The sequence below is a fragment of the Phaenicophaeus curvirostris genome, chromosome 3 (assembly GCF_032191515.1).
Source record: "Phaenicophaeus curvirostris isolate KB17595 chromosome 3, BPBGC_Pcur_1.0, whole genome shotgun sequence".
NCBI lineage: Eukaryota > Metazoa > Chordata > Aves > Cuculiformes > Cuculidae > Phaenicophaeus > Phaenicophaeus curvirostris.
Window position 1 is genome coordinate 85,429,269 of NC_091394.1, and position 14,468 is coordinate 85,443,736.

Below are 14,468 nucleotides of genomic sequence, written 5' to 3' on the forward strand. Positions count from 1 at the left end.
AGCAAAAAAGCCTTTAAAAAATCATCTATAGCAAGACACTTTGATACAAAATATAGGTTAAATTATCTCATTATAACGAGATAATTAGCAGCACCAAGGAAGTTCTCTTCACATTCCAAATGAAATTTGTGTTACTTCAGATTACAAAGAAAAAGGCTCTTTTCCTCCTAATACTAGTAACTTCTCATACAAATTCAGTAATTTATTTCTTTCTTTGTTGTGCGTCTTATGGCTCCTCTATATACAGTGAGGTATACTTCCTGGGTGTAAGTTTTAATGTAAAACCTTGCAGACTAATTCTCTAGTCATAATTGTGTTGACCTGTATTTTATAGCCTTACATACCCTTACACAAGCTATGCTTTCCATTTACCTTTTCTACTAAATGATAGTTACTCTTAAAGGGCTAATGTCAACACAGTATGAAAAGAATATCAAGATACTGGAGAGTATCCAGAGGAGGGCCACAAAGTTGGTGAAGGTTCTAGAGGGCAAGTTGCATAAGGAGAGCCTGAAATCACTTGGTCTGTTCAGTCTGAAGAAGGGGGGACCGAGGAGGGTACCTCATAGCAGTTTACTGTTTCCTCATAAGGGAAAGAGGAGGAGCAGGTGCTGATCTCTTCTCTCTTGTGATCAATGACAAGACCTGAAGGAATGGCAGGAGCATGTGCCAAGGATGGTTTGGGCTGGATATTAGGAAAAGGTTCTTCGCTCAGAGGGTGGTGGAGCACAGGAACAGGCTCCCCAGAGAAGTAGTCATGGTGCCAAGCCTAACAATATTCAACACTTGGACAATGCCCTCAGACACATGGTGTTGAGGTTATCCTATGCAGTGATAGAAGCTGGACTTGATGATCCTTCTGAGTCCCTTCCAACTCAGGTCATTCTGTGATTCTTTGTAAACTGATTTTTTTTTTCCCTGTAGAAAATGATGTTCTACAAAGTGTCTCCTTCCAATTCCTTCCAGCCACTCTTGGAGGAATTTAATTCCCTTTTGAACCTCTACCCTCTTGTCACACAGAGTGGTCAGCAGGCTCAGAACTTCATGGATGATAAATAATAATTAAAAAAAAAAGCCATGTAAGGCAGAAAAGGCTTACTAAAAACACCTTAATTAAAAAAAGAAAAGAATTGAGTTTATAGTTTTTCTGCATCCTTCATCTTCTGGAATTCCTCTTACTGTTTGGAAGCTATCTATAGGTTCTGCATAAGCTCCTAGACCAAAGTACAAAACAGTAAACATAGAGGTCTTTTATATCCTAAATAAAGGACATGGAGCGCAAGAAAAAGCTACTGATTTTAGCCATGTGTGCTCTCACTCAGACTTCTAAGACCCTAGTACAGGGTAACAAACAACAGCCCAAGGAAAAGCCAGTCAGGACTAATACTACCAGCAACCTCTGCATTTGGGTTTATTAAAATATTAATCTATTTTTCTTTAGTTTCATCATAAAGAACCATGAAATAATTGGCATCACAAGGGGCCCCAAAAAGCTATCATCTGAATCACTCCCCCACTGAAAGTGGGACTAACTTCAGTTTTACATCAGGTTTCTAAGGAACCTGTGCAATCAGGTTTTAAGCCTCTCCAAGGCTGCAGTTCCCACAACCTGCCTGGTCAGCCTGTCAGCTAGACAAGAATAAAATGATGAGGAACCTGACTTGAAAGTCAGTTTTGCATTCTGAGATACACATGTATTACTGCAATATCTGGACTTCCAAGAACCAACTAACATTCCCTTTACATTTAAAACTCTCCTAAAATGATTTTCACATCAGACAGTTGCCTTTTCAGTACATCAGAAACTGTAAAGAGTATTAGATTTATACAGATTTTAAACTAACCTGCCTTTAGTTTGTTGAACAAAGCAGTCTACAGTATTTTGTCCCTTTTTTTGACTCATTTTTAAAAAAAATACTTTTGCTGTACATCTCTAACAGGTGAAGTCATTAAAGAAAATATAAATATTAAAATCTCTGCTGCTTCTACAATCTTGGAAAGGAATAATGCAAGCCCTATTTCTTCCATGGGCTTCCACACAGAGAAAAAGTTTAGAACACAAAGTCTATTACAGCTGGATATCCATACAGCCTTTTTTTTAGTGCCTTTGGTGCAAAGCTGTCTATTCTCTGTCACTCCAGCTGGCACTTCACTCAGAACAGTGACCACAACAACTCACTTCAATGCCCCTTTTACAGACTTATACTGTGTTTTACATCTCGCATCACAAAGTTATTTTATCAAATTTGCTCAATTCTTTATCTTTTCTCTTGCAGCTGAGCTCTGCCTCCCAACAGTACTCTGCGTGCCAGAGAATCACCACAATACATTTATTCCCACAGTCAGAGTGAAAAGCACTGTTTTTTTTCCCCATTACTTCTAATTGGAAACTCTTCCCAACATCAAAATTGCCAGAGAAGTGAGGTGAAGGTTAAATTTAAACTCATTTATTTGACACTAATATCTGACATCCACAACGGTCTGGTTGCAGGCTGGGACAAGAAACTGAAATTACAACAATGACTATAGTGATGAGCCCTGCAGCTAGTGGAGAGATGATAGATAAGCACCATCATTCTCGATCCCTCTGCTGGGACTTAATTCCTGAGAGAAGAAAAGAAGGTAGGACTGAAGCCCAACACAGCAAAGGTATGCAAGCAGTGGTATGTCCTCCTGTCTTTAAAAGTGGCTCTAGCTGGAGTAGCTGACTGAAGGGAAACTCCTGGCCCAGTCTCTCCACTCTGAGCATTAAAGCACTCTTAAACTCTCCTTTGTCTCCCCCTACTCCACCCAGAGCCTGCTAACTCCTCCCTAACATTCTCTTACACACGTTTCAGACCCTCTACTATATTCCTCTCAATTCCACCTAGTCCGCTGGCTCTTTTCATCAGAATCCCCCACGCAAGCTACCCACCCATCCCACAGAAGCACTATCACCCTTTCAGCTAGAAGCCTCCAAATCTGCTGCAACTGTAGGGCTTCCAGGGCAGCAGTGCTCCCCAACTTCTGTAACTGGCATTGAGGAAAAAAGATTCTATACTGATAGCACCTCCCAAAACCCACTGCAGAGCAAAGAAACCATTAAAAAAAACGTGTATTCACTCTGTTCTTTGGATTCCTCCAGAAGGAATTATTCCAAGATACGATGGGAGGGGAATTCTAGCTTCAATCTAGCTTTATTAGTGTTCTTACCTGCAGATTTTCCCCAAAGATCAACACACTCAAGTAGTTATTTCAATGCTAACATGAAGCTATTGGGAAACTTAGCTTGACAGCAATGACTAAACTAGATGGTGTCAAGGTTACTCGTCCTCTGCCACATGCACCTACAGGTCAACACAACCAAGATGGTCCAGTGCTGAGGAGATGAACTCAAACAAGATGAACTCAAACTAAACTAGAGCAGTGCATGAGGACAAAGAAAAGCATTTCAAAAGCTCCAGCAGCATAACACTGTTTCCTTGACCAAAAGGACACACCCAATTAGTTAAAGCTAAGTGCTGGTTTCCAATTCAGTGCTGAATTAATATGTGAGAATCTTTATTAATACTAAAGACAGTTACATGCAAGCATAATATACCATATGGCATGAGAGACTTATCAGCTTTAACCCACTGTAGAATTCTAGTCATTGCTGTAGAGTCTAAATTTCTTTGGGCATAATCCAATAAAAACTCACAGGAACTGGGAGATTCAGGAGTGAGGATAAAAACAAACATAGAAAGGGTACAACTGATACACATCAGAGAAAGTCTAAATCAGTCTACCTATTTACCCCCAAAGAGAGCTTAAAGCATTACTGGACTTTGTTCCCTTTCCAGGGAGACTGTAACAATGAGGTGCCTCAGATTAAAATGAAGTCTCCGTGTCAGTTCTGTGTAGTATCATCTAGAATCAGGAGCATTAAGTACAACTGATTTTTCAATAAGCTTTTGAAAGTACTACCCACATTCATGAGAACACAGGAAAACTAAAACAAAACCCAACTAATTTTCAAAATGCTCTTCTTTTTACGCTGGAAACGCCCTTTCCGTATTTTAGAACAAAGACCTAAGTCAACCCATATTAAGCAAGTATGATCACAAAGGAGTGTCTGGATGCATAAACAAACTTGCTTTCTTTTAGTGCACAGAACACAATTCTTTCAGGTGTTCTCCATATAACATTCACCTGATATTTAACCTTTTCCTACCGAAAACCACATTAAATTCTACATATTTATAATGAGCACAAGTCAGACCCGATCACCTAGAAGACTCCAGAACATAATCTACTCTGCTTGGTTCATTCCCACAGTTTTTTTGATTTTAGCACTTAAAAGAAATCCAGCATTCGGAATTCAAGAGATTTCAAATTTTATGATAAGACAGGCTGTTTAGTAACTGCTAATTTATTTACCTGCCCTTCTATAACAGGTTGTACTAATCACAAAATATCCTGAATGTAACACATTATTTTCACTAGCCAGTTGACTCAATGCTGCATGCAGTGGTATAAAGCAAAACACAGATACTCATTCCTATGCCACACAACTACAGTGAAAATGATTTTGCACATGGAAAACAAACACTTATCAAACTAAAAACGCGGTATATTCCCTGCCAAAGATCCACTCTCCAAGGTCTGATTTAGCAGAATTCTTTCCCCTCCTATAGAGAAAATCTGAAGGGTTCCCCCCTCCAAAGCATTATTCCCTCACACAGCCACATGATGTTGCCTTTGGCCATGGCTAACAGTTACATATAACCAAGCACATACGATTCAAAAAGGGTAATGAAGTTTTTTACTCAACTCATTTTGATGAAGAGTTGAAAACATCATTTTAGGTAATGCTTTTCTCATGAAAAGAAAGGCCAGAAATACAAAAATATTAGCAACCGCTCCCTTCTAATATGACTGTCCTTTGCTTTAATGACCTCCTCTCTCCAAAAAAAAGAGAAAAATCATTACTATTTTCTCTTACTGATAATGTGAGAACCTATACAGTCCATATAAAGGCAAAGTGTCCTTTTAAACAAATCTAAGATACTTACGGAGTCCAAACCTTCGGAAAGGCAGCAATTTCTTCTGGCGTATACTCATCCAGCCTCCTGGGGACTACACGTGGCTGAGGAATCTCTTGTAGGAGATTCTTCTCTATATCTTCTGGAATAACCTGAGGCAGATAAGACCAGTTTTAGCTATCTGGTTGCTTAAAAATCACCATCCTTTACCCCCAAATTCAGATCAAAATGTCAACGCTACAGCATCCTACACCCTAAGTGTTTCGCCTAAATACAGACAACATTCTCTCACATGTTATATCTCACAATTTTGTGAAATAATAAAGAAAAATGCATCAACATTTCAACTCTATTTAGATACATAAATAAAAAGAAGCTTGATTTTTCTTAATTTACCTTCTTAGACAAGAATGCTGCTATTGCTAACACTCACTGTTCAACTACAAATCACATAGGAATGAAAATGTAACTGCATGACTACTTACATCTTCTGGGAAAAGGTGCAGCCTCTGCATCATAGTTCTTCTCTGAAGATTTTTTGGGAGCATTCTATAAACAGTCAGTTTAACAATCTGAGGAAAGATAAGGTAACAATCAGATAGTCTACAAATAACATGGAAAAGCTAAGCTGTGTGTCCCTCTGCCCATTCCACTGGTCACTGAACCTCTTTTTAGTCAACTTCTTCCATGCTGAAGAACTCTGGCACCACATTCCGAAGGTGCTCTAGACTTACTGTTCTGGAAAAAAGAAATATTCACCCCCAGTCAAATAAACACTTACTCCAACAGCCATATAGAAAATTTTGGTTTAGGAAGATCTATATTTAGCATCGCAGATGATTGCATATGATCATTCAACTTTGAAAATAATTGAGAATCTTGTGGTAACTCCATATCGTATTGCATATTTATACATACAAGTTACAGAGGAAAAAAAAAAGTAGATAGAGTTCAACAAATTTACCAAATGTTCTCAGCAAATAGTTTAACACTGATTTGCTGTGTTTGAAATGTCTACGTAAGTAATGCATAGTATCTTAAGTAAAGCTGACCTATCAATATATTGAGTTATGAACACATGTAGTTATAATTTATTCCCTTGCTATTAATTCCAGATAAACAATCTCACTTCCGAGCACCAGGAATGAATAGAATTTGCACATCTACACTAGATGTAGGTTGAAAATTAACAAAATTCAGCAGGATTTCTTTTGAAGTCTAGTTCAGATGCCTGTAATTTAAATACAAAACACATTGTTATGGACTTCACCCAAGTCAGTAACATTTTTAAATGTAAACAAGGCATGCAACTGTAGGAGACAAGAAGGGTTTTATTAAGGACAGTGAAGTATTTAGTGCAGACCTATGTGCAATTTTTTAAGTCAAAGAACACCTGTTCTGCCTGTGCTCCAAGACACCCAGACACAAACTAGCTTGAAATAAGAAATTTTTGAGGTGTGATTAGCCCAATGTTAAGCAGAAGACACTAAGTCATGATGAAATGCAGTGAACTAAACACAAACAAATCACCCAGTCATCTGGATATTTTGAGAAGTGTACTGCGGGAAGTTGCTTCTTTTGGTAAAATTAATGGAATCAAAATTTTAGAGATAATTATCACAGAGTTCCCAGCTGAACTACATAGTCAGGACAGAATGATTAATTGTTGTAAGTGAAAAGTGCAAGTTCTTAAACTTGCAGGCATTTCTACTTGGATTCTGAAGTTAGTAAACAATCAAGATTCTTTAGCCCCAGTGTAGTTTCCATTTTGCTGCCTGACAGTAACATTGTTTTAGGATCCTCATAAATAGATACCATATGCTTTGAGAAACTATGAAGACATTTACACAAACTTCAACATTATGAAGATTTTCAGATGTTATACAACCAGTACCACAGATCTGTGGACAAATACAATAACTTATGATGATAGAACAAATACGTCAGGTTCGGCAGAGTAATCTATAGCGCTGATACCTTCTCTAATAAAATTTAATAAACAAACATCCATTGCGTGCCTTTGTTTTTCACAACTTTTCTGCGCTTAAAAACTTAACATTTTAATGTATTCTTTAATTAATACAAATAAGAAATGGATTATTATTTTGTTTTAAAAAGGAAGCATTTTTGTATACTGCTAAGCAGAAGACTGAGACAGCATTTAGAGCACCTAAAAGTTTTCAGCTAGTGGGTTCTATAACAACATTCTTCCTCTATGCCACACTTTTGTGTGCCTACTAATCTAGACTTTTGCTCTACTTAATCAAAACCTATTACTCCACAGCAAGAAAATAAAACAGTATTGTATTTCCGTAACTGATTTTTGGTATGTATGTATTATTATATTAACCACCCCTCACTGATGCAAAGAAAACAGGCTTTCAAGTACCAACAGCAAGATTCAACCATGCTTTCTGTCCAAGCTGTTCTTGAAAAGATCATTATTATGTAGATATAACGGCAAGTCTATACAAGCAAGTAGTTGCTAAAGAGCATTCAAAAGGAGAATTAGAACTTTTAAAGCCCCTTCATATTGCCAGTAGCTGAACAAACCAGAACCCCGATATCCCCGGAGGCTTCCTCACATTAGACTTCCAATACAGCTATCCTGTCTCGCTTAATAATCTCCCCTAGCAGGTAACATTCATTCCAAACAGTTATTGCCCATTATTTCTTTGTCAGGGGCACCACAGCCTCTGAATACTGCAAAGGTCAATCCTTTCACTGAGCATTTGGAATCAGCCAAACACAAATTAATCTTTTTTTTTTTGGGGGGGAGGTGGGGGGAAGGGAATTTCTGATCCAACCAAAAATAACCCCCAAAACTTTAGCCAAGTTTTGCTTACTTTTACAATTAGAATAGGAAAAAAAATGATTGAAAGCTTTGCCCTGACAGTATTACTACCTGGTTCAACAGACTAGATCCATCAAAACATTTTGCAGCCATTTTAATGCAAAGCCTTAATATTATTACAGAAAGTTTTCTTCCAATCTTTGCTCCCTCTTAAATCCATGACAATTAAAAAGCATCATCTAGTCTTCCTGTATCAAGTAATCTGAAGCCTAATTTTGAAAGTGTTTGGTCTCATGCCTATCAGCACTTTTTCTGCTAAAAAAAGCTTCCACAAATTTTATTAAAAACAAGAAAACCCTAAACTGCTCTGCATTTCTAACACCTGTGTCTCAAAATAAAAAGGTTTACCGGTTTCCTTTATTGTCAAGAATACTTATTAGAAAAGAAAATGCACCAAGCCTTTCAAACATTTTTCTTACCAACCTACAGTGGAAATTAATGTTGTGCTCTAAAATACATCCTAAGAGAGTATTAATACCATACGGATACTGTATTGTATTAACTTGAAGAACAGCAAGGAAGTGTCCTGTTGCACCTAAAGAATATATTTAATACGCTCATCTATGGGTGGTCCAAAGATTTGCATTTCTTTCAGCAAAAGAAAAGGCTGAAGTGTGAAGCAGCTTATTTTTCTTCAATAAGCACTTCATAAAGTAGTCTGGCCAAGTCCAATTGACGAGAGCTATTCTCTGCTATTCTCCAGCAGAGCAGATGACTAAAAATACTGCAAATTTTAAACAGATTCCCCAATGCTCCATTCTCATGCCTCCCAAAGAAAGTGAAAGATGCTAAAGGTCAAAATGTGCTAGAATACACACTTTTGATATCTTTTTGGCAACACACTGTAATTCTTACCCTTCCATAGAAAAAAAAAATTTCTAAGGTGTTGAACACTGAACTTCAAGTTCTATAAAAAACAACAAATACGCAGACCTCTTTTTGTATTCACTTCCCCATATTAACATAAAAGATACTTAGTAGTGGGAAAAATGTAATACTTAAGCCATTCTCGGGCACGAAGTTATACGTCTGAGACCAAACACTTAAAATAGGGAGAATGCTTTTTATTTTTATTTTTTTTACTCCTTTCAACTAAGTAGTAAAATTAAGGATTAGAAATGGTTGCCATGGGAGGCTTTCAAGAGGAGTCTGGATGAGCCCCTCCAGAAGACTTATCAAACCTAACAGCTACGCTGCTTTGAGTAGGAGTCTCCTAAGGTTCTCTTCAACCTAAATCATCCTTTAGTCCTATGAAAAACTGTGCATGTAGAAACACTTCTAAAGCACTGGCTACCACCTGCAAAGAAAATAAAGGTCCAAAGTCAGTAAGACACTTACAATGATGTCAACCTCCATATGCGAGAGCATTAGATCATCATCCATCACTATTCTTAGTACCTTATAAAGGAGCTAGAAATCATCAAGGATGATTATTGAATCATACTGCAGTAAACATGTCTAAATTCTGACAGCTATACCTAGGACTTTCATCCTTCTGTGTAAATATAAACTACATAATTTTGCATCAAATTACTGATTATAACCTTTTAAATTAGCTATTAGCTGTGTACCAGATTTTCTTAAAACTAGCTTCTCTGTATACTAGAAACTATGCTTAAACAAAGCTTTGTATGTTTGAATTTAGACATTTGTAAGTAAAGACAATGCCAAGCAGTACTGGAGTCCTACTATACACACACAGAGGAATCTTACAAAATTTAATCTATCTCTTACATAAATTGACATCCACTGCAAAATCTCTATGTAATACCAGGCAAGTTTACAAGGTGTTATGTCAACATCCTTTTCCTTGGAAGTACTCTCTTCCATTCATTTAATGCCTTATTTTCTGTAACAACACTATGTCTAAAAATAACGTTGACTCATCTGATGGATTACTACCAGGATGAGCTAGCAGGAGACAACAGGACCAAGGGCTGAGTAAAGCAGTAGCATCCAAGATGAAAATAATGTTTTACAGAATGAAGACTTTGATTCCATAGAAAAATACAGTCTACTTCCGACAGCCTATCAAATTCTACTGGCTTCACAGGAATTGAATTTAATCTGGCTAAGAGTAAAGGTCTCCTTTTAATTAAAAAAAAAATGAAATAAAGTGATTTTTTATAAAAGTCTGCATGATAACGGCATCACTGTTCTCTTTACTGCATTTTTTTTCCAAGTTTTAATAGCTGATGTTAAAAATAAAACGTGTTAGTCAAACACTGTCATAGTTCCCATCTTTCTTATATCCCAATGTATTTCATACAAAAAAATTCAACCACTAAGTAAATGTTGCTAGCCATAAAATCTCTTGCAATGAAAACCTGCAACAGCTATATAGGAAGAATATATCATACTAAATTATGACACAAATATATATGAAAGTTTTATGAGAAGGATATCCAAATGCTTCATTTTCAATAGAATCAAAGAGTTAATTGCTGAAGGCCCTCCATGAGTATGTTAAAAAAAACCCCAACAAGTTTCCCTTGGTAAATTAGACCAAGCCTTGAGCCACATCAGCATTTGCTGAGCCTCTGTCCAACATGCTTTGGATATTGGCAATGCATTCAATCCTCCTCTCTGTTTGTACAGAAATTCATCTATGTGTCTGGCAAGAGAAGAGGTATTTCAGAATGAATGCCAGAAAGTAATTTACAGAACATCCACTTCTCAGGCCCTAGCAAACAAGTTGTGTTACACTGCCTTCCAGTGCACAGCATCTGCCTAAAGCAAAAATGGAAAGAAGAATCCATTTCAGACACAGAACTACCAATAATTGCCAAAGGAATGGCATCAATCTTGGAGACTGTTCCCAAAAGCTTTAAGTCGTTCTGAAGATTTCTAGACAGAAAATAATACCAAACACTAGGATTTCATTTCACTTTAAAGATAGAAATAAATTACAAAACGTAAAACAAAACTGACGCAAATTCATATGGTGGATAACTTTTTTCATTGAGTACTTGTACAATGTCTTCCATAAAAGACCCTTGGTACAAACCCGGATTTCTAAATCACAGGTAAAAAAATTCATTGACAAAACTCAAGAATTTTACAGCAGACAAAATTTCTCTAGGAAAAGGAAGAATCATTTTTGTGTTTTAGATGTAAGGTAACTCGAGACAAAGCATTTTGAAGTCAAAATAAACAGATAATCTATTAATCTCTGTGGGCCTCATGTTCTGAAACGGTAGTACTTGGAGAATTCAGTCTTCCAATACTGACCGTTCAACATCCTACTAAAAGTAATTTCATAATTGCAGAAGTCAACATCCCAAAATGTTCACGTCCTGTTTTTTTTCATCAGTAACAAACACATTAACATTCGTTCAGCAGAATTTATTACTACATGTCTTATTAGACTGTTAAGAGACTCAAGTTCAACGTAATTAGCATTTCCAGTTCTTTCCTAGACCATGAAGAAAAAAGTTTTTAAAAAAGTCATTTAAGAAAACCTACACTGAATTTTACTGGGAGAAAGTGGCAGGTGTACTTTCTAACATTTTCAAGAACAGCATTATTCTCACTGGCTTTTAAATAACTAGCAGGGTTGTTAACTTACTGAAGTACAATTTAGCTCAGTCTAACTTGAGGCAGTTTTGTTATGAGAAAGGTCCGACCTCTGAAATTAAAAGTGAGTGAACTGGTCAAAAGTGAGTGAAGCAAATGAACCTGCTCATCTGGACAGCATGAAAGCACAATCTACAGTCTAACACGCAGCCACAAGTCAAGCTCCTAAGAGCCCTTAGAAGCATATTTGTAATTTAGCTCGAGGCAGCAGATAACTGATCCTTAATACTAGCTAGTTAATAATAGCTAAATGAAAAAGAAAACTCAGCTTTACATATGAAAGGGAAGAATGTAAAACACTTACAGCAGTTGGATCCTTCAGATGGAGCTGAGTGGCAGTTACTTGTCTGAAACCACCAGGATAGCTACAAAAACAGCAACAACACACAAGCTCAACACTATATTCTCAAGCACGATGCTAACACAAATATCATTACGTCTTGAACAGTGTAACAGTATTATAAGCCATTCAAAAACAGAAGTTATTTTCATGAGGCCAACAACTATATTGTATTAGATAGACTCTATCCTGCCAAGCATCCAAGCTTAATGCCAATTTTACTTTCACTCGAGTATTACAAAGTTTGTGTTTCACAAGCAGATGGATATGCTTTTAAAACTGCTTATTAAACACACCAGCACAGCCACAGAACACAGTGGGAGTAAGATGCAAAACCTGGAAATGTTTCATAATGATAATGACTCACAAGCAGTCTGTGGATGACATACAAGACAATAATTTTGAACAGTATTTATTATTTTCTTATTATTTTAGCTAACCTTTAATGTAATCTGGTGTAGCTACAGTAATAATATGTGACTTTCCTGTAAAGAGAAGTGTACTGCAATGGATCCATCATCCTAAAGTTTATGTCACATTGTGAAGTCGTGCTAATTCACGTTTAAACATATAGTTTAAATGAATACATTGGTGCAGGAATGAATATGGTAGTTGAAAAAAATGACACAGATGTCAGGTAAATTTGGATTTCATTCTGATTTAATTATACTACTAGGTATCATCCTAAATGAAATGAAAATAAATCCCACATCATTAAAACCTGTCCACGTAGAGAGCTGCAGAGATTTAAATATTTGTTTTTATTGTACAATTCTTTTCGCTTACTCAAAACCAATTCAGCTAGTTAAGGAAGTGCTTTAACTTAGAAGTTTTTAGTGACAATCTTTTAGAAGTCAGAGGGGTTGAGGAGAAAGGAGAAAGTCTTAATTTCCATCAACTCTGAACAAGAAGCAATTCAGCAAAGGAATTTCAGGATTTAAACGTAAGTACTAGCAAAATTAGTTTTCTGAATGTGATGATTATTCATCTCCTGATTGGGTACACTTCAACACTTGGAGATTATTATCTAGAGTTGTCACTTGTCACTGTATAAAATAGGAGTAACTGTTCTTATTTGACTGAACTAATCATTGTCATAGTTTGATTACTACACTTCCATCTATGAACTGTTCTAGCAGAATAATATATTAGACATTATCATATACATCAGTACATCTGGAGAGGATATAATTTCTTACTGGTTTTCCAGTTTCATTACTTTTCATCTTCTGACTGAATAATATATCAATCTTGATATCTACTATTAGGTAAATAAGTACTGGTAGGATAAAGTAATTGAAGGTGGCAACTGTATGTACCTTAAACCTGCAATGCCTAAAGAAATGACTTCTGCTGCTTGTTAAGTAGAACAGTCCTGATCATTGCGTTCGTGGGTTCACACAAAACAACCTGGCTCACCAAATCTGTTAAACTTACACAGCTGCTTTGACTACTGCTGAGGTAGATTATTTCCCTAACAACATACACTGCAGAGGAAAAAAAAAAAAAAAAAAGAAGGAACTAAAACAGAAAAAGAAAGAAAAAAAAAAAGAAGAAAGTATCATTTTAGACACCACAACACATGTAAACACAAACCACAAAGAGGAATTCCCTTTTTGAATTATACGCTAAAAAAGACTGAAACTATTAAGAAAGTATGGCATTAAATTTACCAGTAGCTCATTTGCATATTTATTATACTGCTTACCGAGTATGTGAAGAATATACTTTCTGTTCCCATTTGTTACCAGAGAAGGCAATATGTCTTGTATTTATTATGACAACATGATCTCCACAGTCACCTAGAAGGTACAAATTAGTGGAAAATATTAAGAGAACCATAAGCATAATCAACCACAATAACAACTATGATGTGTGCAATACATACGTAATAGTACATACATACATATTTCAAAAAGATCTCAGCTTTTTGAGTCAGGCTATCCAAATCTGCACTTAAATATCAGCTGTAATTACTATTTTGGTTAGAAGGCAGGTGAGAAGGCAAAATACTATCAGATTAGATAAGTCAACTATTGTAATTATTCAGCTATGCACCTTTACTTAAAAAAACAAAACACCAGAACAAAAAAAAAAAGGTTAGTTGTAAACAACAATCCTAAATATTTCCTTGATTTTAGTTTTCTTGTAAAACCAGCACAACTGGAGGACTATTTTGGATAAGTAAAATAATTCTATTAAATAATTATAGCCTAGGACTAAATATATAAACCAAAAAGACGGGGGAGAAAAGCCCCATAAAAAAAACCCTAGAAGAGCACTGTTTGGAAAAAACCCACATTTTCAACCAAGTAGAAGTAAATGTTACAGCACATATAGCCATGTTTGGTGTTACAGCAGCAATTTTCACATCAGAAGTGGTTAAGACTGTAACATATGACACATTGCCAGAACCACTTATTTCATTAGATCTTCTTTACTAATTCATTTCTAATAAAACTCACACTATCTCAAAACTATGATAAAAATACTAAAAAAGAGTTTCTCCTATCAGAAGTATTCATATTGACCAGTCATATAAGCCATAACCACGCACTCAACCAACTGGAAAATTATTTGCCTTAAGTTCACTCTTATACACATTACCATGTGTAATACATAAATATCTGAAGAGGGTCAGTTGATTGAGAGCTTTTGTCAGCTACACTAAAAAGGACTCAAATTGGTCATATAT

General features: G+C 36.1%; 1 protein-coding gene across 1 annotated transcript in view; it reads right to left on the reverse strand.

Annotated features, from left to right (window-relative positions):
- Positions 1–14,468, reverse strand: part of MRPL13 (mitochondrial ribosomal protein L13) — a 30,033-nt gene that overhangs the window by 11,403 nt on the left and 4,162 nt on the right. The window contains exons 3-6 of the mRNA XM_069854593.1: positions 13,482–13,575; positions 11,738–11,798; positions 5,489–5,575; positions 5,034–5,155 (exon numbers count right to left, since the gene is read on the reverse strand). Of these exons, the coding sequence (XP_069710694.1) occupies positions 5,034–5,155; positions 5,489–5,575; positions 11,738–11,798; positions 13,482–13,575 (364 nt within the window). The remainder of the gene's footprint in view (positions 1–5,033; positions 5,156–5,488; positions 5,576–11,737; positions 11,799–13,481; positions 13,576–14,468) is intronic.